Raw genomic sequence first — 24861 nt, 5'->3', positions numbered from 1 at the left:
CATTGTATTTCACAACGCCATAGGAATGAGTTTCAAGTAACTTTAAACTTTAACTTCCACATTTACGATGAATGATTCAACTTGCTTTTACGTTTGAATCCATCTTGTGTTGTTAGCGCTTTCATTTCAGAGTCAACGTGTCTAGAAATGTTTAAAAGTTGCACTCCAAAAATTCAAACCTGCCACTGTTTCAGACGTCCATAAGCAAAGACACAGCTCAAATAAACACAAATGTATGGAAGCAGTTATCATGAAAACAGCATGCAAAACATGAATTTTAATGTAGAAACCAAACACCTCTGGGATTCATCACCTTTTGACTCAAACACTAATGTATTACATCTCTATTGTTTATGCTTTCATGTATTGTGTTTATATCACAACTACTTTCGATAAACAATCAATTTTGCACAAATATAATCAAACGATTCCTTCGGCAAAACGTCTTCATCGTATTATATGTTAATGAACGACTTTATAGAGCCTCGGCTGTAATCGATATACCACCCTTTGGCGCTTCGCGCTGTATAACAATCTTGGTTCCATTTACGTCCAGTAGCATACACGCCCATGACACGAGAAAAATTAACTGAGCTTTAAAACATTGCAAAATCGGAATAAGGTTGTCGATATTTGAAAACTATCCTGGCAATTTGAATTTAAGAAACATCCAATTTATTTAGCCTATATAAACTGATCTTAAGTCTGTGTATCAAATGCTAACTGCTAACGGCTAACCATTATGAATGAAGCAAAATTTGAAAGGAAGACGCTTCTCCTGACATCCAAAAATTTCACGATGAAAAAATCAGATAGAAACTAGTGCATGTTGCTATAGTCGAAAACCCGTTTAAGAGTTTGTATTCACTTTATTTACCGGAGGTAATCTGTCCTGTTTTGGTAAAATGACCATGACGAACAACATGGCATATGCACCATTTCAAACCGCTACTGAAAGTCTGGAAATCAGGACTACCAATACAATTTTTAATTTAATTATAGACACAATAAAAAAAATTACATGGTGTTCAGATGTTTATCAAAAATATTAATGTCTTTTCCTTCAAGATTGAAGTGTTTTTGTGATACCTTTTAATTTCAATCTAAGGCATTGTTTTCAATGTCGAACTTTTACATGCACCGAATGTACAAAGACAAAAGAGAATGGATGAATTTCATTATCTTTTATTTTAAATGCGTTCGGTTCATGTAAATTTCTGAAGAAACTAACATCAAACACTTTAAGTTCTACATACGTTCTTTGTTGTTTTCTCACAACTTTCATCCCTAGTAACATGATTATAGTCATGACTTGAAATAAATGCATGGTTTCCTGCCAGTAAACAAGTGAAAAGGTGCTGCTATCATAACGAATAAAACAGCCACCAAACCGAAAAATAAAAAGTTTCGAGCTTATTAAGCAACGAAATCAAATATTAATAAAAAGAATTAAGAAAACACTCGAAAGTCTACCTAAAATGCTGGTCATCTTTAGCATTTCGCAACGAAATTTCGCTCTGCTGACTCTCCCAAGAAAATGTTGATTTTATTGGAAAGTTGTCAAAATTTATACTCTTTTTCAAAAGTAGCAAAACACTTCTGTACGCTTCCACGGGGAAGAAGCAAGTTTTGTCCCTGAGGGTTTAAAATATATATTGTGTAGGAAACAAATGAAAGCTTATTTAATACACGATATATAATTCACACATATATTGTAAAAATTTTGTGCAGAAAACATATTAATACAACGATTATCTCCTACATTAAAATACTAGTATAATAACACTATGTTAACACGTCTTAAAAACAGAGTTCAAAAAAACTCAGTGCGAAAAAGAAAGTTCTCATTACATTATTTATTATAAGTGCTAAATGAATGAATCCCAACAAGTCTTTAAAATTAACTGCAATTGTTCTGTTTTGATAATACGGTATTTTCATCTTGTTTACAAATGACAGTTACCAACAAATAATGTTGCTGAATGTGAGTGAAAATATTATATACAACTAATCAATGCTAATTTTGAAATTGCTATTTTTAATTCAAGATACGATAACTCCTTTTTAAAGCACGAGTAATCTCATTCTTCACATGGCAGTTGGCAAATTATTATTAATACAAAAATTGAGTTGAGTTATGTGATTCATTTATTTATAGCATTTGAAATTTTAAAAAGAAAAGCGTAACTATACTATATGTAACGATGTACAAAACAGTATGAATAAAAATATGACTTAAAATTGTTCAAAATATCAAAAATAAATCAAAGTGGATTTATAAATGTAATATCTTGCAAAAGAAAGACATTAATTTTACAGACTTTTCATTCTCGTAACTTGATGTAGTTCTTAGTTGTTGTAAATGAATTGTTGACCATCATATGAACTAAACTGATCACTTTTATTTTACAACCATTCATAGTTGAGTTTGTTTGAATTTTCATGACATGTTGCTGTTATGATCTTAATTCATATCACACAGTTTATAGTATCATTCAAGTAGATAAAGGCGATCAACTGTTATAATTTTTACAATGACAGTGTTTGAATGAAGAATTGCTTCAATTATGATGCAACTCAAAAATCCTTTTAGCATATTCCAATAGCCAAATAATAATAAAATTAAATTCTTTTCATTCAACTCTCATGATTACTTCCGTTATGTTCACATCAAAACGTCCACATGAGATAATAATTTTCTTGCTTCAGTTTATAAAAGTGAACAAATGAACAAGCAGCTTCACCATTTTAAAATGTAAAAGTTCATATCTTCCTATTATGACCACAAATGATATTTCAATGAACACGTGACCTGGGTGACGTTCAAGTACAACAATAAATCCACAGAGAACCATGGTACATAAATTTCATTTCTTTCATTACGTCATCACTCCTGAAATAAAGCTTCTGCTTCTTGTATTAACGTTTGAATTAAGAGTAGACGATGGAATTTTATAGCAAGCCATAAACATATCAAACTTTTGCAAAGTAACTTGCAGTATGTCCACTGATAATTGAGTTGATGTTGTTAAAAATAATTCCCATAAAGTATTGATTCAATAAGTAAAAGTGTTCAAACTTTAACAATGCTTGATATCATTTTTCATTAAAAGTTAAAACTTGTCATTAAACATCTCTCCATATGCGACATTGTCGTTTGTTTTCTGTCTCTCTATATTGCAAAACTTTCTTTGACTTTGTTAACTTTTCCTGTTTATACGGTTTGGAGTGTTCAGTCACAATGGTTAAATTGTTTATCACGATGATGAACGTCAATCATGAAGTCATTTTCTTGTGGAGTTTACGATTTACTTTTTAACAGTCAGTGAGAAAGACAGCCAAATTTTTAGTTTTTCTTGAAAAAATTAGCAAAGGTACCATTGTTTTATTATAAATTTAATTTTAAATTGATAAAGATGAAAATATTCATATAACCGAAGTAACAATTGGGCTGTCTTTGTCTCTCTTAACAACTTAACACATAGATATTTTGTATATCAAAATGCAATAATTAAAAGTATTAAGAAATTATTTCAGTTCAAGATAGTATTGATTTAATTAGTAAAACTTGTTTTGGTGTAAAAGAGTATCGAAAAACGTGCAATATTAAAACCATCCTACACTGAATACATTTCATGAAAATTATATGTTTAAATGGTGTAGATATAAACAAAATATAACCGATGATGCAATAACTAACAAAAGTTTGCATGTTATATGTTTGTGTGATAAGATAAAAGTCAATAAAATTATTTCTTGTGCAAGAAAATTATTATCTTAGACACGAAATCATTTGTGTTTATGGTTTGTCTTTATTGTCATTAAATCTTAATTTGATTAACTTCAGCTTTTATACATGATCTCCTCAATGTTGACATTATCGTACACTGCAGTCTCTGTACAGAACAATCAAATTAGACAAAGGTTCGCATGAAATCATACGCAAACAGACATTAATTGAAATGTCAACAATGATAGGGATCATGCATAAAACTGAACAAGATTTTCTTGAAGATAAATTAGTCATCATTCCAAATTGTGAGAAATTTTATCATTAAAGATCAAATTTATTCTCGTGGGAAGATGATTTTTACGCATTGTACCGGACCTTTAAGGAAGAAAAATTAAAGCAAGTTTGCGTTTACGACAGTAATATAAAGTTCTTGGAATTATATTCATACACGAGAAATAAATCTACAATCTTAAAATATTTCAAATCAATCAAATCTAAGTAATTACTAATTATATACCTATCATCAACAAAGAAAAACTTTGATCCAAGGAAACCTCAAAATAACTATAAATAATTTGTATGTTTTAACGTCAAATACTTCACATACTTACGCATGTAACTTATTAATAATTTATCTGCTGAAGGTGAAAAGCAGCGTAAGTTATAAGGAGTAATATCACGCATGTACTTTCAATACTTTATCGGAGATTAAATTGGTGATTTCTTCCTTAATTACGTCATCCCAACCATTAACAAGTTTGTCTTCATGCCACATAGAGTAAATTATCTGATCCTTAAATTCAACTTTAGCAAACACATGATAATTAGAGCTTCATGCAAACACGTGCACATTTCGATAATTTTCAAAATTCACTGATATCTCTTTTCGCTTGTTTTCAACGTTGAAAAACACAAAAGAATCAGTTTTTTGACAAGCAAATGATACATCACTCACCTCAAAAATTTTGTTTGTACTTTTAGTTCATCGAAACTATAAACAAGTTTTGTCAAATCATTATTCCAAAGCTCAGGAATATTTTTACCGTAAGCAAAATAACTCCATTTTCTACAAACCATGTCACTAAAAACATTCCTTGACAACAAAGTCAAATGTTGAGATTGTATAATTACCCTGAATTTCTTCATTGCTCCGATACAGAAATTTTCCATTTGAGCAAAATTTTGGTTACTTGAACTGTAACTGTTAGTTAAACATGCACGCGGTATTGAATAAAGATAAAAGTCATATCCGTATTTAAACCAAAGAACATTGTCGTTGTTCAAAATAAAATAATACATTTCTGCACCCATTAAAGGAAAATCTAGATCTGTCATCAAAGGATCAAGAGGAAAACGAAGTTTGAGAAGCAGGATCTACGTCAGGAAGTTTCTCACCAGTGGGATTTACAATGAAATGTTTATCCATAAAATAAGGATGCCACAACACCAAGAATGAAGACCAACAGTAAACAAAATAAAACAAATACTGTAATTTAAAGCACAACGTAAATGATCGTCACAAACGAATGTTTCATATTACTACATCAAATATTTGAACCACTCTTTTCTTTTTCCCAATAACACACAAATTTTCCAGAATTAGAAAACACAGTGAGGTCACTTTATTACATCTAATACTGCGTTTCTTCTCACCTTTCTTAACGTCCCATACTGTCAAAGTATATTTGTAACTAGTGACCATTGTGTATTATCCTTAGAAAACATTTGTTGGTAAAGAACTTAGAAGTAGAATCATCACAATGGAACGGACTGGAGGAAATTTTACCATTAATATCTATATATCAAGCTGAGAAGCAAAAATCAAATCTTCGAATGGATGAAAGACAACGCAAACGTTTTTGTTTTTATGTAGCTTAAACTGACCAGCAATATTTTTTATCCATAAACATCGGTTTGTTCTAAATGAAAAAAGTTGCACGATGAATCCTTCATAACCACAGACGACGTAATCATGATTTCGTGAAACATCAACAGAAATCAAAATTTGATTTAAACGTAATAATCGAGCCTTTACAAAACCCGTGTCTCTGCACTCTAGATATGGTAAATCTTTGAAACGTGTTTGAAGCATTGCGGTGGCTTGAGATGACAGATTTTTGACTTCGTTGGCAACGTATTGCAAACAAATTAATTCATTGTCAGAGAGCACAGAGTGCGTCATTACAGAATAAACTTCATTAAATAACAATCGAATGTCCTCAGAAATATGAAAGTACACATCATGTGCGTTGAAAAAGGAAAAAATGTTTAAAGTCCCACGACCATCAAGCAACACAGAAGCAACTAAAACTTCTAAGTCAAAAAGATATTTTCCAACATTTTCAACGATACATTCATTATCAGAAATATCAAGTAAATGAAGCAACCAATACTTAACTGAATACCTCACTGACGAATGTTTGATGATGTCATAGTTTACACCTTCAGCTTTGAGGTTATCCAATGATTTTAAACAAAATTCTAAAACAAGTCGATGACCACAAGAAGTTTTGACTGAGTAATCATGTTTTCGATAATCCAACAACCAATCATTTAAAGATTTGTGAAAAAACGAAACACATCCTTGTTCATTGCTAACAAATAGACAAGAGATAATTTTTTTAACCGCAACTGAGTCGCGATTCGAATTCAAACAAAGAACGTCATCGATCATTTCCCAAGGAAGAGGTTCTTTAGCAACAGCCAGAGCACTTAAAATTGACTGAAATTTTTCGTTACTAACATGAAACGAATCTAATTCCTTACTTAATCTTGCTAGGCAAGTTTCGCAATATTCATTGAGATCTTTTGGTATGGAACCTTTCAACAAATCCTGATTTTTGACTTCGCTGCTAAGAAGTGATGCAAGCAACATAAGTCCGTCAGCCTTTTCTGCCAAAATATTTTTAAAACCAAGAATGCTGTCAGTAGCGCCAATTCTTTCTTCAATCAAAAAATTAATATCGTCTAAATTGCGATCATCGCTACAATTAATGAACAGAGCATTTAATTTTTCGAACTTATTCAAAGAAACTTCGTTAGGTCTCGTGGTAATTACAAAGCGAAAACAATGCGGAAGTTTGTGCAAGTGATTAGCAATCAAATTAGCAAGGTCATCTCTTTCTGGATAACCACATTCATCAAGAGCATCAAGCACAACTAACATTCGCTTGGGAACTCTGAGATATTACAAAACAACTCAGTAAAAGAAGGAAAATAATCCTTCAACATTCATGTTATTCAAAGGCTCAGAGAGTTGACCCTGAAAGTTTTCACAAGAAGTTGTTTGTAAGCAGGAAACTTACGACTAACTTGCATCGCTAAAGATTGAAGAAGTACATTGGCTTTATTGTAACGACTGTTGTTGTGTTGAAAGAAATGAACTGCAGTCAAATATTGTGGATAACGTTTACATAAAGTAGCTGCAATTACAGACTTTCCCATACCAGCAACAGCAGAAATAATAAATGCACGATTTTGAGAACTGTCGTCTTCGAACCAAGCTAAAACTCATTAAAACCCATTCCGTGTTCCCTCTAAAAATTTTTCATAATGATGTCTAATTTCACTTTCAAAGTTACAACTTACAAGTTTTTTTGTCAAAATATCTTCTTCTGGACGTGAGTGAATTTGACGTTTTATTTCTTCCTGATTGCTTCTCATTTCTTCCTGATTCTTTTTATTTCTTCCTTGAAATCTTTTCTATTTCTTCCTGATTACTTTCAATCACACACAAATGATCTTCTATCATCAAATTTGAATTCGTCCCATTCTTTCAAAATTCTTTCATTCTTCATTACCAAACAACTCATTTTTCAATCTATCTATTTCTTCCTGACTTATTCCTAAACGAACTAATGGTTCGCTTATTTCTACCCAAAAATTTCAAAGTCATCAAGAGCTTACTGAAGTGTTAGGTAAGTGAGCAAAACGATCATTACGAAATAACCTGATACGGGTAATATCTGCTTCAGTTGAATGATCAGTGACACCAGGCATGACGTCCATATTGGATCACGAGGTGGTTTTAAACCACAAATATTATGCAGGAGTATACAAAGTAAAGTAATGTCAAACTTCATTTCATTTGGTAATATTTGAGAAGGAGGATACAGTAGATCCCATTGATGTTGCTTTATTTGCTTATCTTTTAGCAACAAAAGTTTATTATAATTTTCTGTCTTTAAAACATTAAATAAATCAGTACCTGACAGTTGTTTCCTCAATGTTATTCTTAAAGCTTCTCCACCAACATCAACAATTAATCTCATCAACTTAAAACCATTAGTTTTCTTTGTCTGAGCTCTCAGACACCCCATGTCACTAGCTAAAAAAAGTAGGTAAAACTTTTGGTACAAATTCATTGTGATTATAACGAAAACCTGGGTTACATCAAGGCAGAATAGTTTTATCCATTAGATGGTAAATTGTTTTAACTTTTACAAAATCTCTTAAATACGAATAATATGTGATTTGAACTGAGCAATTATTGAAAAAAAAATATTGCTTCTGAGACTACAAAATTTCTTTCATAAAAACAAAATATAAACACCTTTTTCTACAAATTTAAAAATTTTACTATCCGACGAATAATGCTATCCAGGCTTCATGCAACGTCCCTAGATGTACAAGGTACATAAAAATAGGTAATGAGTGTAAGTGGGTAGCCTTGACTAGAGTTGTGTATATGGAACAAACAGTACAGTAGTCAACTGGTGCTTATGTTGTATTTTCATTAAATTGCGGAAGTCCCAAGGCCATTTCTCCTAAAAGTCAAGTCCCATTCCGTAATAATAACATATGAAAAATAACAAAATAATTTTCATGTCAAATGCCACAAAATGAAACATTTCTTCCCTTTGCATTTCTTTGGTATTGTAACGTTCTCTGTGATGTTTAATAAAATGCTCAGTAATTATCATTAATTTTTACTCTCCTTACGCCTAGTGCATGTTATGTGTGCTATGTTCACGTGATATACGAATAAAATACAGAACAAAATTACAAGCATGGACTGCACAGTGTAAGCACAAGTTCCAAGCATTGAATATACAAGACAAAACAATACCATTCGTTATCATTCGCAGTTGTTACTATGTTCTATACTATTGACAGACAGATGACTGCCTCACTTTAACACTTTTTCAGTATTGCCACAAAATTTGTTTAGTTAAATATGAAATCAGTCTATGATTTTGCCTCTGAGAAATTCCAGAAATTTATCAAATCAAGTTTTATGGCATCTTGAAGTTGTACATTTTTGGCCTAACGACGTCGTTTTCTATAATACAAAAGATACTGGCACTAGAAGGTATTTTGACGTCATCCAAAATAGTCAGCATTCTGGCATATTTAGCTTATATTAAACATATACGTTCTTTTCACGCTGTTTAATTACAATATTCAGAAAATTATGTCTTAAGAGAAAGCGATGAATCAAAATCAGAATTGAGTGTTCAGTAGATAATTTGACAAAAACTTTATTCCGGATACGTGACAGAAAACTCGGAAAGCAATGAAACTTGAGCGATAATGATTTGGATTTTGACTTCAAAGCATGGAAACAGAAAGACACAAATTCTAATCTCATCTTTTTAAGCCCTGGAAAATTAGCTTTCTTTGATTCGGCAAACTACTAAACTGACGCTCCAAATCCTCTGGTTTTAATCGAGCCGAACAAAGTGTTGAAGCACTGAAGGCTCAAATACGCGCTTTGTTTTAAAACCCAGATATTCCGTCTTCGCTTGGCCTCGGGCCTTTTATCATTATAAGGCATAGTGAAGACTCATACGAGAGCAAAGGCTTGACTCATTCGTACAATTGGCTGCAACGCAACTATTTACCTTTTTCTGCTTTTACTAGTGCAAAGGCAATGCTTTTAGGCGCTTATAGACTTAAGTTGTGCCTCAGCCCGCATTGACTTGATAGCAATTGAATACACGACTCGTGTAACAGGAGTACCTTGGATGAAGTCAGAAAATTAGCTAGTTTTAGATTCCTCACTATCACGGACATGGTTTACAAGAATATACGATTTTAGTGAATTTAACGCTTTTAAAAAAATCAAACGATTTGACCAATTTTAAAATTTTTTTCCTCAACGAGGCTTAAAATCATCGACAGATTTAATAATGCTAAAAAATTGTTTTGGTGAAAGGGACACTTTAAGACTCACAAGGTAAAATGCCTATTATTTTCACAGTAAAAGAATATAAAAACGTACATAGAAGAACTAAACATTTTATCAGTTTGGCTACACCACTGAAAATTTTATTCTTTAAAAATTCATAACCATTATCATTGTTTAGAAGCTATTATAATAAAAAAAATGAGCAGGTGGAATTTATTTTGACTAATGCTTCATTCACGACTTTGGACCTAAGGAAGACATAATGTAATTGGGGCACGGTTATAGAAACATATAGTATAATTTTATAGAGAACATACAGTAGATTGCATTGAATATTTTTGTGCCATGCATCTTATTCAAGCAAGTGATTACCATAGTGGCAGTCAGACACTACCATTTTTGACCAATAGGTGCACTGAGCTGGCAAACTACACCCAGTAATATAATTATATATACAGCAGTAAGTTGCACAGAAAGTGGTCCACTGTATATTCTCTATACTGTGGTTGGGGTGGCATAAACATTTGGATGTAATGATCCCTAGACAACAATGGTTTTTAAGGAACTTAACACATGTAGCCTATATTATGCATACATAATATGATCTCCAAATTAACAATCATCCTACAGTCCTGCCACAGTTTTTCTTGCAAAAGGAGTGTGTCAAGAAGTCAACAAAAGTGATGAAAGCAAAAATGGTCAACAAAACATTGTAATAAGAAAACCAATGAAAAATTGGTGGACATAATTTTATGAGAGTTGACTAGAAAAAAAAATCTGTACTTCTATGACCAAAACCATTTTTCATTGGTTGGATTATTATTCTAAAAAAAATAGGCAAACTACATGAAATAGCTAGGAACTGAAGAATAAAAACATTCATATACATAAATTAATATGAGCCCCCACCCAGCAATTATTGATCTTCCTGTACATGAATTAATTCAAGTAAATAGACAAATCTTACAACAAAAATATATTTAGCAACCACACATTGTCCACAATCATTGATCAGTTATAAAAGATGAAGAACACATATAAAATATTGACTTTTGTATGTTATTTCAGTAGCAAATCAACACATATCAACAAACAAGTTTTATCATATCAAAGTTCAAAATATGTTGATGTACGTAACTATGGATGAAAACCCTCTACAACGATCATTTTAAGATTAAAAGATGACAAAATAATTTCGAACATGAAAAATCATGTAAAACACAGTGATTTAATGTTCTGCTTCAATTATATTCATTTCCTATACAATGTTTGAAATCTAACTTGAATATCTCGTTTATGTTTGTTGTATTTTATGGTTTGACAATAACCATGTTTAAATGCTTATCAAGAATAACAAAGCAAACTAGTTTTAAGGTCGAACTATACCTACATTAGTCAAAGTCTTAAGTAAATTTTAAATGAAAACTGTCTTTGTTCTACTTAGACGGATACGTAAATTAAAATTAATTCGAGTCGCCATCTAAGGATAAAAATTTATCTTACCGTTTTATTAGATGGAAGGAATATTCTTAATATCATGATCATATATCGCCAGAATAATCTTCAACTTACGTTGACGTGGATATATTTGGTAACATAAAGAATTTAAATATTTCACAGTAGGCTAACGCTCCTTATTTATGTGCAATGTGTTACGCGCGCGATCTCGCGTGACTCTACCGTGTATGCTAGTCAAATTCTATAATTTTGGCAACTCTCAAACAAAATATGACCAACCGTTAACTCAAACACTTTCACCAAACCGTTCATTAAAATAGCTCATATGTAAATAGTAAAACACGAAAAAAATAGGACGCAATAATATCGAATGACTTTACTACATTTCTACAATGCATATGAAATACGAGAATGTTTTAGGTTTGTCAGCAAATGTTTTTCAATTCTGTTACCTTCAAAACCTATGCTAGGTTTTTCGTTACCTATGTCACACGTTAGTGCTAATTAGCAGGCCGTCATGAAATATTAGTGTAATTTTAAAATGAGAATCTGAAAGTTTTATTGTCTATTGTTTTCGATCTTGTCAATTCTTTGAGAAGATGGCAAAATTCATTTTATTTCATGGATATTGAAAACCCATGAAAGGGGATGACCAATTTTAAGAGCATAGCTATAAATGGTACTGTAGCATCTGTGTTGTGTCAATTGTAGTCTGTGTATTCAATGTATTGATCAATTATCAGTCATCAGCAAAACATTATAAATGTAAATTTTAATGTTTCATACAAGGCAGATATTAGCAAATTTTCAATTTCTACTGTTCTATGTCCAAGATCAACTCACCATTGTGAAGTATATGAGGAAGAGTTAAGAATCCATAACATTCTAAAGTTCCGAGCTTGACAAAAACTTTAGAATGTTAACATTATGCCAGCACTAACGAAAAGCGTTACAGTAAAAGCGCAATTTTTGGATTGATGAACTTACATTATTTGGTGTTTGTAAAGTGACTTAATATAGTTACTACTTGGAACTGTAAACGCCACCTGCAACGGCTCCAGGTAGATTTCTTGGAGACAGGGAATGGGTAGGAAAGGTTTGAAATTTTTACATCCGTGACAACGCTTTATGATTCGTTTCACAATTTGTCTTAATCTTGGAACCCAGTAACTTTCACATACCTTCACTATTGTTAAACCAGTTCTGGCTAGAAGGGTGACATAATGGGAATGTTGAACAATTTTTTTTTGAACACATCACTTTTGGGCAAGTAAATTGGTTAATTCTTGGATTCGTCCATACACACTTCACGCCTCTCATGATCTTTACAAAATTTGCTTCAGCCTCTTCTGACAGCCTCTCCTGATCTTTACAAAATTTTGCCGTGTACATGTCTAGATTTCGGGCTTTGACTCGTTTCATCCACCAATTTCTCCGATTGTTAATTTTCTTTGTTTTCAATGGACCACACTTCCTTTGTCCTTGTTTTCTACTGTTCTGGATAAATCTTGAGATCCATCAGCAAGGTTTTCCAGATATCGTATTTGTTCAGCAATTCGCCAAACTTGTCATGTAGCAGGGTTGCAGTTTTAAATATTTGTGTTACAGGTTTTGTTTCCCCCAGACTTTCAACCGTTGCTGTAGTTGTGATGTCCTCTAGCCAATATTCTTTCGTTGTCAACCACTTTGGACTCATTCACCACCGATCGTTTCCTTTACTCACTTTACCACCACTGCTCGCTAGGTCGTATGATTATCTTGTCCAGGAATGTGTCTCCAATGGATGTAGTTCTTTTCCTGTATCTCCCTACCCGATTCCTACCAATTGCCACTCAATCCACCATTCCGTATCTAATGGAGAGCTACTGTGCTGTCCAGCAATGTAAAAAATATTGCCCATTGGGAATCCGTCCAGCGCTTCCTTTTTAACGCTATAAAAAGATTTGTTACATATGTGCAGATATAAGTCTAAGCGTGGTATTGTCAGGTCCTTCTTAGCAAGACAAGATTTGGCAGCCACCAGGTCCTTGCACGTACCACTCTCTTGATGGACAATGGCCATCACTATTGCCCCAACTCCATGACTGCAAGCATCAGCAAAGTTATGCATCTCGATTTTTTGGATGGTTTCCTGGAAACACACGATACTTAGTGGAAATTTGATAGATTGTGGAATATATTTCCCAGGATGACCATTTATCTTTGATTTGTTGTGGTAATTCCTCGTCCCACGATAACTTGGCATCACGGCAGTCCCGATGGTGGAGCTTGTCCAACAACGTGACGGAAGACACCAAACTCAGTGGGTCATAAATCTTCGCTGTCTTAGCAACCCCCTACGCTTCGTATTGTGAGACACAGTCCGTAGGTATCGAACTTTAATAAGATCTTTCTGTTTTGTCCATGAAAGCCCAGGGATTGTTTCTTCTGCCTGTCTTCGCTCCCAATTTTGCTTTGGTATATTTAGTCTCATCCGTCGAAGATTGTTGCGGTTGTACCGATTCCAGTTCAGTACGTTGAAGTGCTACTTGTGCAAGGTAAACTGCTCGTCGGCAAAGATTAATTTTGTTTGTAGGTACAATGGTTTCTCCTCGCTGACTAAGCCGTTAACGTATATTGTCTCTAACTTTTTAAAATGTTAGTTGTTCTGTTTGTTGTTGTCTAAGTATTGCTTGATTAATCCTACAAAAAGAAACGGAAAGAGACACGCCAACAGAGCTTTCTGAAACGCAGGGTTATCAGCTCTTTTTTTATATCTTTTGTACCCAATGGAAGCGCATCATATCCCGATCTTCCTCATACGTATTCTTACCTGAGGAATGTCTGCATTAGGTCCCTGTTAACGCAATCATGTGAAATCTTCCTCTCACCCTCACCTTCCACAGTTGAAGGAGGTAGACAGGCTTGTAAACATTCATTCATGGATGGTGCTTTATCATCATCACGCGCAGATCGGTCATATACGATCCATAACTCTGTTGTTTCTGCTGAATGATTAAACACTGGTTTACAAGGCAAGTAGAACTCTTTGCCGTGAGCCCATTTTTGCTGCCTCTACTATTTCTTCAACTGTTTCAGAATAATTTCTTGTATAACTGCTCTATGATATATTTTGTTTCTCTCGTATTTTTAGTCACACTGTTTAAACTTCTAATATTCCCACATTTGTTGTTGGATAACGGTGGATGATTTATCTTTCAAGGTGGTCTTGTCTCATACAAAACCTCATAACTCTGCAGCTGCTCTTTAAACTCACTGTACACATTTCTGCTGATCATTGGTTCGAGAGTCCGAGTCCAAGCAACATCTAATCACACAGTTGCTCAAAATTTTGGTGATGTACTTCAAAAAGCAGTTTATTAAGGCCTCCTCCCCAAGGACATGGTTGTCCATTCTAATTTTGTGGTCACACAGGCTCTCCTTGGGATCCAACTCTTGGCTTTAACGCGATTTAAATTAGATTCCCCGCCCTAACACTCAAAGTAATGGGAGTTTTCTCCTTGTCGTCATCATCATTCATGCTTATGCCACTTAGATGCGTACCTGAAATTAATCTTGCATACTTTGATTTTCAAGCATAAAAGTCTCTTTTGCTTCTAGTGTTACTTCTGTTTAAATTTGAAATTCCTCTTTACGTCATCAGTCATTTTTAACTGATGAATTCCTACCAATTTTATTTTGCCAAAGGTCATCTCAACAGATCGGATTTCTATCAAGTTGTTGCTTAAAAATGTCGAGGAATGTTTTGAGGAGGCGTAAGAGCTTCCTCACCCCGTATCAATTAGGAGTGCGACATTTATACACATTCACTTTACCAACAACAACGTGATGAACTACTGCTTTGGACTCATTAGATTTAGTATTCTGTAATCGATCATTTGTTGAACTGGTGGTAGGTTGGTTTTCACAGGAATTTTCGTAGATAGAATTATGATGCCTTTGCTTGTAATAGCGCAGTTGATTTTGCTACAGCACTCGAAAGCCTGATGTCCCTCCCCAGTGCAAGACACAGCAGTGAGCATCATTCACAACGCTACTGATTATTTGCTGCGATGCACGACATGTTCCATTGTTTTATCATAGTATTGGGAATATACATAGGTCCACTTTGCTGTGCAACTTGCTGTTGTATATTTAGATTACTGTCTGTCATTTGCCAGCTCAGTTCAACTATTAGTCAAAAGCAATTGACTGGTTGCCACTATGATAATCACACGCGCAATGAGATACGCGTGGCACAAAAATTGAATGAAGTGGCTCTAATGTATGTTCTATATACTGTGGTTTTACAAGCATGACAGGATTAATTACGTTGGTCTACAGATTATAATTTATACCTGTATATTTGTTCCTTTGTAGGTAGGCATAGAAAACTTTTAGTTAAGGGGTGTTCACATGAGCCCAGTAACCGATTCAGCGAGGCGTGAAATGAGTTTGAGGAAGTGAAAGGAGTAAAAGTTTGAGTGCAAAACTTACAACCATTTCTTAAGCGTCATAAGTCATTTCAGTTTCAATTTTCAACTTATTTGTTTTCATTTTTAAAGGTTTTGAAATATGCAGTCAGAGTATAAGAAAATTGCCTGTACTAGGTTTTTTGTTGTAGTATTTAATCTTTCATTGCCAAAATTATTTAACGCTTCCTGAATTGCGGCTACCTTGCTCATAAGAACATTCCTGCTGCGTTTAAAGTCGCATTGGGGAACAAGCCACACTGATTTATTCTATTCATTCAAACTCTGTTACTCAAGAAATATATGAACTTTACATACAGTAAAACCATTTAGAAAACAAAAGATGACGAGGAGTTTTATCTCAAATTCTTTATTTTCAATGCATCTGGTTGATGTAAATTTTAATGTTTGAAACTGACCTAACAACGCACTCCTCTTCCTGAGGTGAAAGCCTGTTCTAGTGCAGAGGGGGCACAATAGCACAAGAGTATACACCATTTGAAAAGACGCTGAATTTTACTCAATCATTGCTTGATTTTGCAGAAGAAGTGATTGTATGCCACCTCGACCTCCTGATCCATGGTATCTAGATACAGACCAATAAACCGCTTGTTTCACAGCCTAAAAACACATAATTCGTGAAAACGCTTCACTGGTTTAGTACGGACTACGTAGTTGTTCGAATTTGAATCTGAATTTGCAAAACTAATGCAGGAATGATAATTACAAAAGTTTGGCAACCTTACATTTGACTTACAGTTAGTTCCTTTGAAATTTTGCCATAATTTATCAAAAAGTCATATATGGAACTTTTGTTCAAGCAAAACAGAAGAGCAGTAGTGGTCGAAGGGGTTAACATTTTTTAAAAATTGTATATTGTTCTTGAAATACATTACACAATTCCAAAAGACTGTAAGTAATACACAATAATATCTATAGAAGATTTGATCACCAAAATCCGCCATTACCAACATAAGTTTTTGACTCACGGGGTCCAGGCCAATTTTTCCTCCAGGTCTTATAGAACCAATGGTCACGATCCTGTATCTATATATTGTTAACCGCAAACAAAATTTCCTGCTGACGTTTTTTTTTTATATCAAAGCAAGGCAAGATGTGATTCACACTAAACAACTTGAAATGGTTGGCTAAGCAGCTATGCTCGTATAATCAACAAAATTACGCAAGTTCGACACTTCAAAACAACAAATCGTATCGAAATGCTAAAATATTTTCGCCACGTAAGATATTCAAAAGAATATATTTTAGAGAAAGTTCATGAATCATCCAAAACCTGTAGAAGACAAAGTAATGAAAATCTGCCTGGGTTTGCCTTCGATGATTGTTGTTAGTTGTTCGTCCATATTTCGAAGCAGTCAAATATTTTGGTGAAATGCGTCGTCAGATCTTAATGTAACTCACAACAATGACATAAGGCTACTTAGAATAGGAGATAGGTTAATATAGAATAGCAGTTCTTCTGTATTAGAAAAAAACTAATACGAAGAACTTACAGTTAAATAGGCTGGTTTTAGACTTGTACCAGAAATTAATTTCTAGTACAAAAGTCTAAAGGTTAGCCCACTGGCAAAGCCAAAGCGAGGAAAAAAAAGATAAAACCCCTAAGACCGACGCTATATTGACATATTTATACCACACATTAATCGCCCACGCATGTCATTGAAGATGTCACGTGTTATTTTACTTTAACATCCCCTCAGGCCCTCACTTGAAGGTTTACAATGCTCACGAAGTTGTGATACATGATATTTTTCTTTCCAAAGAGAATTATTAGTTCAAGAAATATATGTCAGATGATTAGATGAGAAAATGATCAGAGGAGGCAAAATCATGAGAAAACTTTGAAAATTCAGATCTCTAGACGGCTGAATATGGCCATTTTATAGATAACTTTTTAAAGTCATTATATTATTTTGCTCAACAAAATAGCAAAATCTTATAATTTTTTTCAAAACATTTTTCCAAATAAAAGCCCAAAGGACCAAGGTGTTGATTACATAAGAAAGTTATCAGGCCAGAGAAGCAGAATGTGATTAATATATACGATGAATCCCCGATCTACTGTGCTTAGAAACAAAAAAGAGGGACAAAAATTTCGTTGAATATAAGCAATTTACACACCATTGGCCAATATGTTAAACATACTTACGAATAAAGTTATTGTACAGTTAAAATGCTTGATTATTTCCAATGGTTATTGAATTTGTTAGTTTTGAATACTTAATGAATTTCTCATTAACCTGACAATTCAATAACTTATTGACAACATAAACTTATTTGGTTACAAAAGATAGGGCGCCTCTCCTTATTTGACTAGAAATTATTGGATACAAAAAATATCAAGTTCTTTTTCCCCTTAATATATCTAACCTGTATGTACTTTCCTTTTAATGACATTGGCATTATATTGACGTGACAATATTTGAACCTTAATTACCTACTTGAGTAAGTCTACATTTTACTATGGACTAATGATAAAAATGTTCTATTTATGTTCTAATTTACTCTGTCTATTCCATAACAGGAGCGTAGCAAACTCGTTGATGGGGAAGGAGGGAGGGTTCAAATTTATAAATGCATGTATTAATCTATCGAAAACAATGGATTTCAAAAAGAATTTAATTCTGCAGAACATGCATGTATGAATAAGTTCTCCCTCAATTATTGAGTTTGCTAAACAATTGCATATGGATGTAATATTTATGATCATTGTAAACAATTTCAATAAATAATAAGTGTTTTAGATGTAGATCATCATGGTTAGAGTCCTGAGAAAGTCAAATTGACTTTAAAGGTGACGACTGCCATGAAGTCAAACGTACATCAACAACAACAAAACAGTCTTTCATGACTCTACTAACCTGGACGATCTACATCTACAAACACTTTGAAAATTTGACATTAGATAAATCATTGAAAGTCAAACTACTTATTTAATGAAAGGTTTTTGCGAGCCTTGTACGCTGATCGATTTAGCAACGTTCTCTCAACTGTGTTGTTTTTTCAATTTCCCCCCGATCCTTTGGGGTAACCATTACCTCCGTAGGATTTCTAGCACTTCAACAGGGCAGCATATTGATGTTTACTGTCTCGATTCAGAGACAAATCGTTTGTTCGTAGGGCCGTACTGCCATTGTAGGATTCCAATGGAACATGAAATTTCAACAATCAGATGCAACTAAAAATACGTCAAAACATGTCAAATAATGTAAATATGAGTAGACAACAATTAATAAGAATTTATTAAATTTCAATGTTGCCAGTGAGGTGTCAGGTGTGAATCGAATTTAAATATAGATAAGATCCCAACAGATCGTTTTGAGAAAGCCATGCATTTGACTTTTCAGTGCTTATTTAAAAAGAAGCGACGTTTCGTCTTGACTCAAGACTTCTCAGACTAATTACATAGACTTAAGCCAGGCCACACTATCGTCTCATTCACGAAAACGAAACAAAACAAAATTCGTGCACGAACAAGATGCCAGACACGACGTAAAATTGCAAAGCATGTTTACAAAGATCGGCTAAAACGTAAACAGTATTATTGTTGGATGTGTCTTTGTAGTAGCCGTTGCAGTAACAAACAAGCAAAAGGAAAAGTGTTCTTTGGCAAGAAGTTACCCTTCTGAAGTTGAAAGCAAGCATTTAGCAAGACAATCAAACGCCGATACTAGATTGACCTAATTAATAAACAACGATCGACTTGTTAATAAACAACGATCGGATTATTTAACAATTTGATTAAAGAGTTACGAGAACAAAAAGAAAATGACTCATAAAAATACTTTGCGAATGACGACAAATTATTTTTCTCGCATCAGATTTATTAAACCATGCCACCTCTGCCATCTTTGTGTATTAAGTTTTAGATTACTAGCCAATTGTACGCGTTTTCGTAAACGAAAAGGTCAAAAGTTTAATCCTTCTAAGAACGAAATTTTCGAGTTTTCTGTTCACGATTTTCTTTGTCGATATGGACGATAGTGTGACCAAGGCTTTACTACGATGCTCAAAAGTTTCTGTTTATTACTTTATTTTGTTGTGTTCTCACAGAAAGCAACTATCTATAACTCCCTTTATTCTCTTCAGATTTTAAAACCTTAAATTGGTCTTTGCAATAGTTGGGAGGAGGGGGGGGAGACGATGCACGTCCTCCTCAGCTCTCTTTATGGTAAATTTACCCCCATTACTCATTCCCCCTTATATCTTGTACAATCTTTCTTACATTTCCTTACAATACTCAATATCAGCTTTACACTGTAAGTACACATCCACACAAACCTCACACCTTAACTATCTAAGTAATTACATCTCGTTTGAAGATGTCTTGAGTCGAGACAAAACGACAAACGTCACTTGCTTTGTTTTAATAAATATAAGAAAACGAATTTATGGTTATCTTTGAAACGATGTGTTGGACTCAATCTTTAGGGTTGAAAATTCAATAAAAATTCTTATTATTTCAAACATGTTAACCTTCTTTCAGTACATAAAACACTTTCTCATTCTTGTTGATCAACGTTAATAATGTCGTCGTCGATTCATGATTCACTGTATAAAGAAAAAACGTCAAGCTAGTCAATTTGACTTCAAAACATCATTTAATTTCAATAAACATCGACTACACCATCTAGAGTTGCAACTACGTAATAAGTACCGTGCTTATAGCCATGCATTAAAGTCAATAACGAGCATAATTTCTGTTCAACGAGAATGATCATGACAAAGTAAGAGATTGCGAACTATAAAATATCACATGTGCAAATGCGTCATTATGTCGTAACAAAATCCCATCATTCTTTGCGGACCCAGACGTGGTGCATAATAAAACTGAAAGCTGTTAAGGAGAGTAGCCTTTTGTCATTTCACAAATATGTTGACTGATGACTAAGTGATAAAATAAAATGTAGTCTACTACTGTCAACACCTTAAGAATAAAGTGGAATTTCAACAGATAAATTTTGAAAAACTCTTTCAATTTGTGAAATAGAATTTGCCAACAACCATCATGCATAGCGCGCGTTTGTTCATTTCACATCAAAACAATGGTAGAATCACATATATCAACTATTTTTACTTAAAAAACGAATATCAAAAATTCATCCAACATTGCAGTGATTAGTACAACGAAAAATGAAACAATAAATTCAAATTTGGGAAGTGTTATGTCCCAACATTTCTAGGAGCGAATGTTTATTAAATGATTTCTTTCTTCTGTCGAAGACTCGAAGATATTTCGATCTTGTGAAAGCTGCTTTTAGTTAACCTCTTAATCACAAGCAGTAATTAAAGGTGATTTACACTGACTAGTCTTTGGGATCGCATGTAATTTTGCATTGCTTATTATAATTCATACAATTTATCAAACTTTTAGCAACAAATAGATAGCGAATGTTCACGGAAATAATCTTAAAAATCTGTGACAAATTGGAATTCGAATTCAGGAGTTTGTTCCCATGTACTTTACTTATGTCACTGAAATTCGAACAACAAATACTTAATGCATGATATTTACCTTTTAATGAAAATGCTTTGCACAATTTTATCTAAATTTTCTGAAGGCGTCTTCTCCAATGAATATGATGACTAGAAAATAAAAGTATTGATCTCAGGAAGAATGCCATATGATCTCTGCGTGACTAGAAATACTATATGATTAAATATCATGTGTATAAACTCGCGTTAGTTATCCTAATTTCTTTCAATAATTGACGAAAATTAGTCAATTTGATAAAAGAATTTTTGGTTTACAAGACTTATTCCACAATATACAGTATAAGACTTCGGTAGAGAAATTTTTTATCTCACAGTAAATGCTACACGCAAGAAAATACTGGAAATTAAAAGTGCTAATTTAATAGTCAATGGGTAAAGAAGTGACGACAATAAAAGTGTAGATTTTAGGGGAGGTCTGGTAGTGCAGCCACAAAAGATATTAAAGAAAGTTGAAACATTGCCCAGAAAAACCCACCAGTTCAACTGTACTACTGATTTGTTTCGCTAAAAATTGAGGGAGTTCAAATGTTTCCGACAGGGGTGTGCAATTTATTTTTGGAAGTTAAATCTAAAGTTTGCGTGCCCACCCTGTAACCCTCCTCAGTAAATCTGTCCATGTTTTATAGTGGTTATCTCATTAATGGCAGGAGACATGGTAAAGCTGTAATGGAGAAAGTTCTTTTAAAAAACTTTTGTTTTCTTGGATTACAGTAAATCACTCTACAAATATGGAATAAAGAAAAATTTTTCGTTGAAAGAAAACTTACATCGTCCATAGGAAACAATTCTTATACTAATTCTTCCTAAGTTGAAATGGAAATAATAGTATATATCAATATATGAGTGATTATTTTACTTTTATTGCCAATTCGTAATAGTTAAATTTTAAAGTTGCCAACAAATAGCGACACTCTTTTTTAAGCAATGTTTTTCAAAGATGAAAGTTCAACGTACATCATGTCATGAAGAAATTTATATTGCATACGAATGAACGTAAGTTGTGATTTAAACATGTTTTTGCTCAATAACCACATACCCAGAACTACATACGTTGCCTGTGAATTTTAGATAGGTACGCTAAATATACAATGAAAAATATTAGCTACATGAAAACTTTGCAAAAAACGTTAAATTAGCACGATAATTAATATCTCACTGTTGGTCATATATAAGTAGCTAACGGTTTAAGCTTGTACATAGCTACATAGTATCTCTTGTAATTGTTGGCAGTATTGAGCACATACTCTGCTCTACAGAGAAAAAATCCCACTCTGATTTTAAGACATCTATCAACGGGCTATGCTGATTTTGTAGAACTCATTTCTTTAGAAAATGTCAAACGTTCGCCACTCGTCAGTTTGTACATTATAAATTTCTTACATATTTGAGGATGAAAGTTATTTTTACAGACCATCTTCAGAATATTCATTTTCTTTGCTATAAGACTCAGCAGTCTTTAGTTCATTCGTTTCATTCTAAAATTCTTGAGTAAAGAAATTTCATCTTAAAGAGTTTCCAGCAAGTGAGACATGTGCTAAAGCACAATATTTATACATGTGAAAGACAATAAAAATGTAATTTCTCAAGACAGTGGTAATGTGACAAATATTGTATTCATTTGATTTACTAGTTTGAGCAATAATTAGCAATTGGGAATAATAATGTGTAGTTTTGACATACAATAGAGGAAGATGTGGCACTGGAAATTTTTTTGGCCAGTCATTCTTAAGTGAATTATCTTAAATGAAATTTTTTTATTACTTTGTGGGTGCTTGGTTTATTGTAATATAGTTGTTTTATGTCAGGGACTTAGGAACTGAAACACGTTTCCCTACAACTGAACAATCTTGATGCATAACAATTTAAATATGAATGAATTATGTAAGAAAGCGACTAGTTTGAAATCATCTGTTTGGAGCATACATTTTTTCATACAGTGGTTATTTTTGGCAATTGTGTGGTAATGTCCCAAAAATTCAAAATATAAATACTATTTAAGTGACCTTTACTGAACAGTCCACCTATATTAAGTAGACATGGTCATCTTTTCCAAGATTCAAATTTGATTTTTCATTGTTCAAAACTATATTAAATGGTCAGGTGAGTTAAAAACCCAACACATATAACAATTAGGTATTTAAAATAAACAACAACTTTTTTATTATAAACATCAACTTACATTAAGTCAACTTCAATAGACTGGAAAGTCGAAACATGTTTATAATAAAAAATTTTGTTATTTATTTTAAATCCATAATTAATCTGGTGCTTTTGAGATCATACATACATACATATAACAATTTATAAAACCAACACTTACAGTGTTTTATGAAGAAGCAAAAAATGCCATGTTCCAACAGATATTTCAGAATGCAGGATTAGTAAGAGATGTTGTGTGACTGGTAACTTTATAATAAGTCTCAAAGTATTTCAAATTTTGAAAAATATAATTGTATTGGGCATTTTTTTGATTAAATCCAAACTGAGGTTGTTGCTTTTGTTTAAATATTTTGCTACCATTATGTTCAAAGATGTGTTGTCTCATTTAACACATAAACGAATGCAGCATTGATAAATTAAAATTTAAAATAAATTCAATAAAAAAAACAAATGTGTTGCCTTTTAGGTCATTCTCAACTAAACCCCAATAACAATGACAACATTGTACAGCATAATTCATAAAATGTTCAAAATTACTGTTTCATTTATGATCAAATATAAAATAAAATGCACTCGCCAGATAATTTTGTTCAAAATCTATATTATAAATCATTAAAAAACTTTACTTACCACTGTACGTTTTACAGACATTAATGACGATGTGTTTACGGAATCATGAAGCATGCAACGTTTGAAAATTGCATCGCTCGCGCGCTCATTCTGACGATTTCTTTTCTTTTTCATTTCATAAATTTCATACAAACATATAAATTTTCATAGCTCATACAACCAAACAACCACATAAACGATGACAAAAACACAAGACTAAGGAAAAAAGTTCAACACGTATTTGTACGACTACTTCCGCTGGCATGAGCACCAGGACCGTTGCTTTGTAAGGGGGGGGGGAGGGAGGAGGTGATATGTTGCAAATGTTTTGAGCCTAAGCTGATATCGATCAATCACAGCGCAGGTATATTTACCAGAACCCTCATATTTACATCTACGATTGTATTAACGAAATCATCCAATCATAGAGCGGCGGGAACTTTTCTCATTCAAATAATACCTACAACCACCTACGCGTTTCAAAAAAGAGAATTATTCGAGTCTAGGAAAGAAGATCAAAAAGTTCGGATTCTTCGGAAGGTAAGATGGGAATTCTACAGAATTACACAAAATGCGCACTTTTATGAAAGTATGTTCTATTTCACAGCAATAAATTTGCAATTAACGCTAGATGATTATAAACAGAATGTTGGTAAATAAGCTGATTTGTTATTTTCAAAACATTGTTACAATCGCATTTTCGTCGAGGAAAACGCATTTTGGTGATTTATTACACTAACATTCTAACGAAGGTACATTTATACGTCGCTACGTTAATATTGCAAAACGCACGCCAGCGATCT

At 33.2% G+C, this 24861-nt stretch overlaps 1 protein-coding gene and 1 long non-coding RNA gene across 2 annotated transcripts; both read right to left on the bottom strand.

The window, feature by feature from the left end:
- Positions 1 to 5528: 5528 nt before the first annotated feature.
- Positions 5529 to 12209, bottom strand: LOC124433371. The gene is made up of 2 exons (XM_046983130.1): positions 12204 to 12209; positions 5529 to 6910 (listed from the first exon to the last, which is right to left on the bottom strand). The coding sequence occupies exon 2, from the start codon at positions 6897 to 6899 to the stop codon at positions 5529 to 5531; it is 1371 nt and encodes a 456-aa protein (XP_046839086.1). The 5' UTR covers positions 6900 to 6910; positions 12204 to 12209.
- A 9105-nt stretch (positions 12210 to 21314) lies between these two features.
- On the bottom strand, positions 21315 to 24334 carry LOC124454059. Its single transcript, XR_006951326.1, has 4 exons — positions 24080 to 24334; positions 22701 to 22772; positions 22057 to 22092; positions 21315 to 21379 (listed from the first exon to the last, which is right to left on the bottom strand). It is a non-coding gene; the product is annotated as an uncharacterized LOC124454059 (long non-coding RNA).
- Between the last annotated feature and the right edge of the window lie 527 nt (positions 24335 to 24861).

This window comes from Xenia sp. Carnegie-2017, unplaced genomic scaffold (genome assembly GCF_021976095.1).
Source record: "Xenia sp. Carnegie-2017 unplaced genomic scaffold, XeniaSp_v1 HiC_scaffold_13, whole genome shotgun sequence".
NCBI lineage: Eukaryota > Metazoa > Cnidaria > Anthozoa > Malacalcyonacea > Xeniidae > Xenia > Xenia sp. Carnegie-2017.
The sequence above is the reverse complement of the archived record's forward strand: the minus strand, read 5'-3'. Positions and strand labels throughout refer to the sequence as shown.

Bases quoted from the DNA above. Each gene is read 5' to 3' on its own strand.
- LOC124433371 (XM_046983130.1), bottom strand. From the start codon at position 6,899: ATGTTAGTTGTGCTTGATGCTCTTGATGAATGTGGTTATCCAGAAAGA.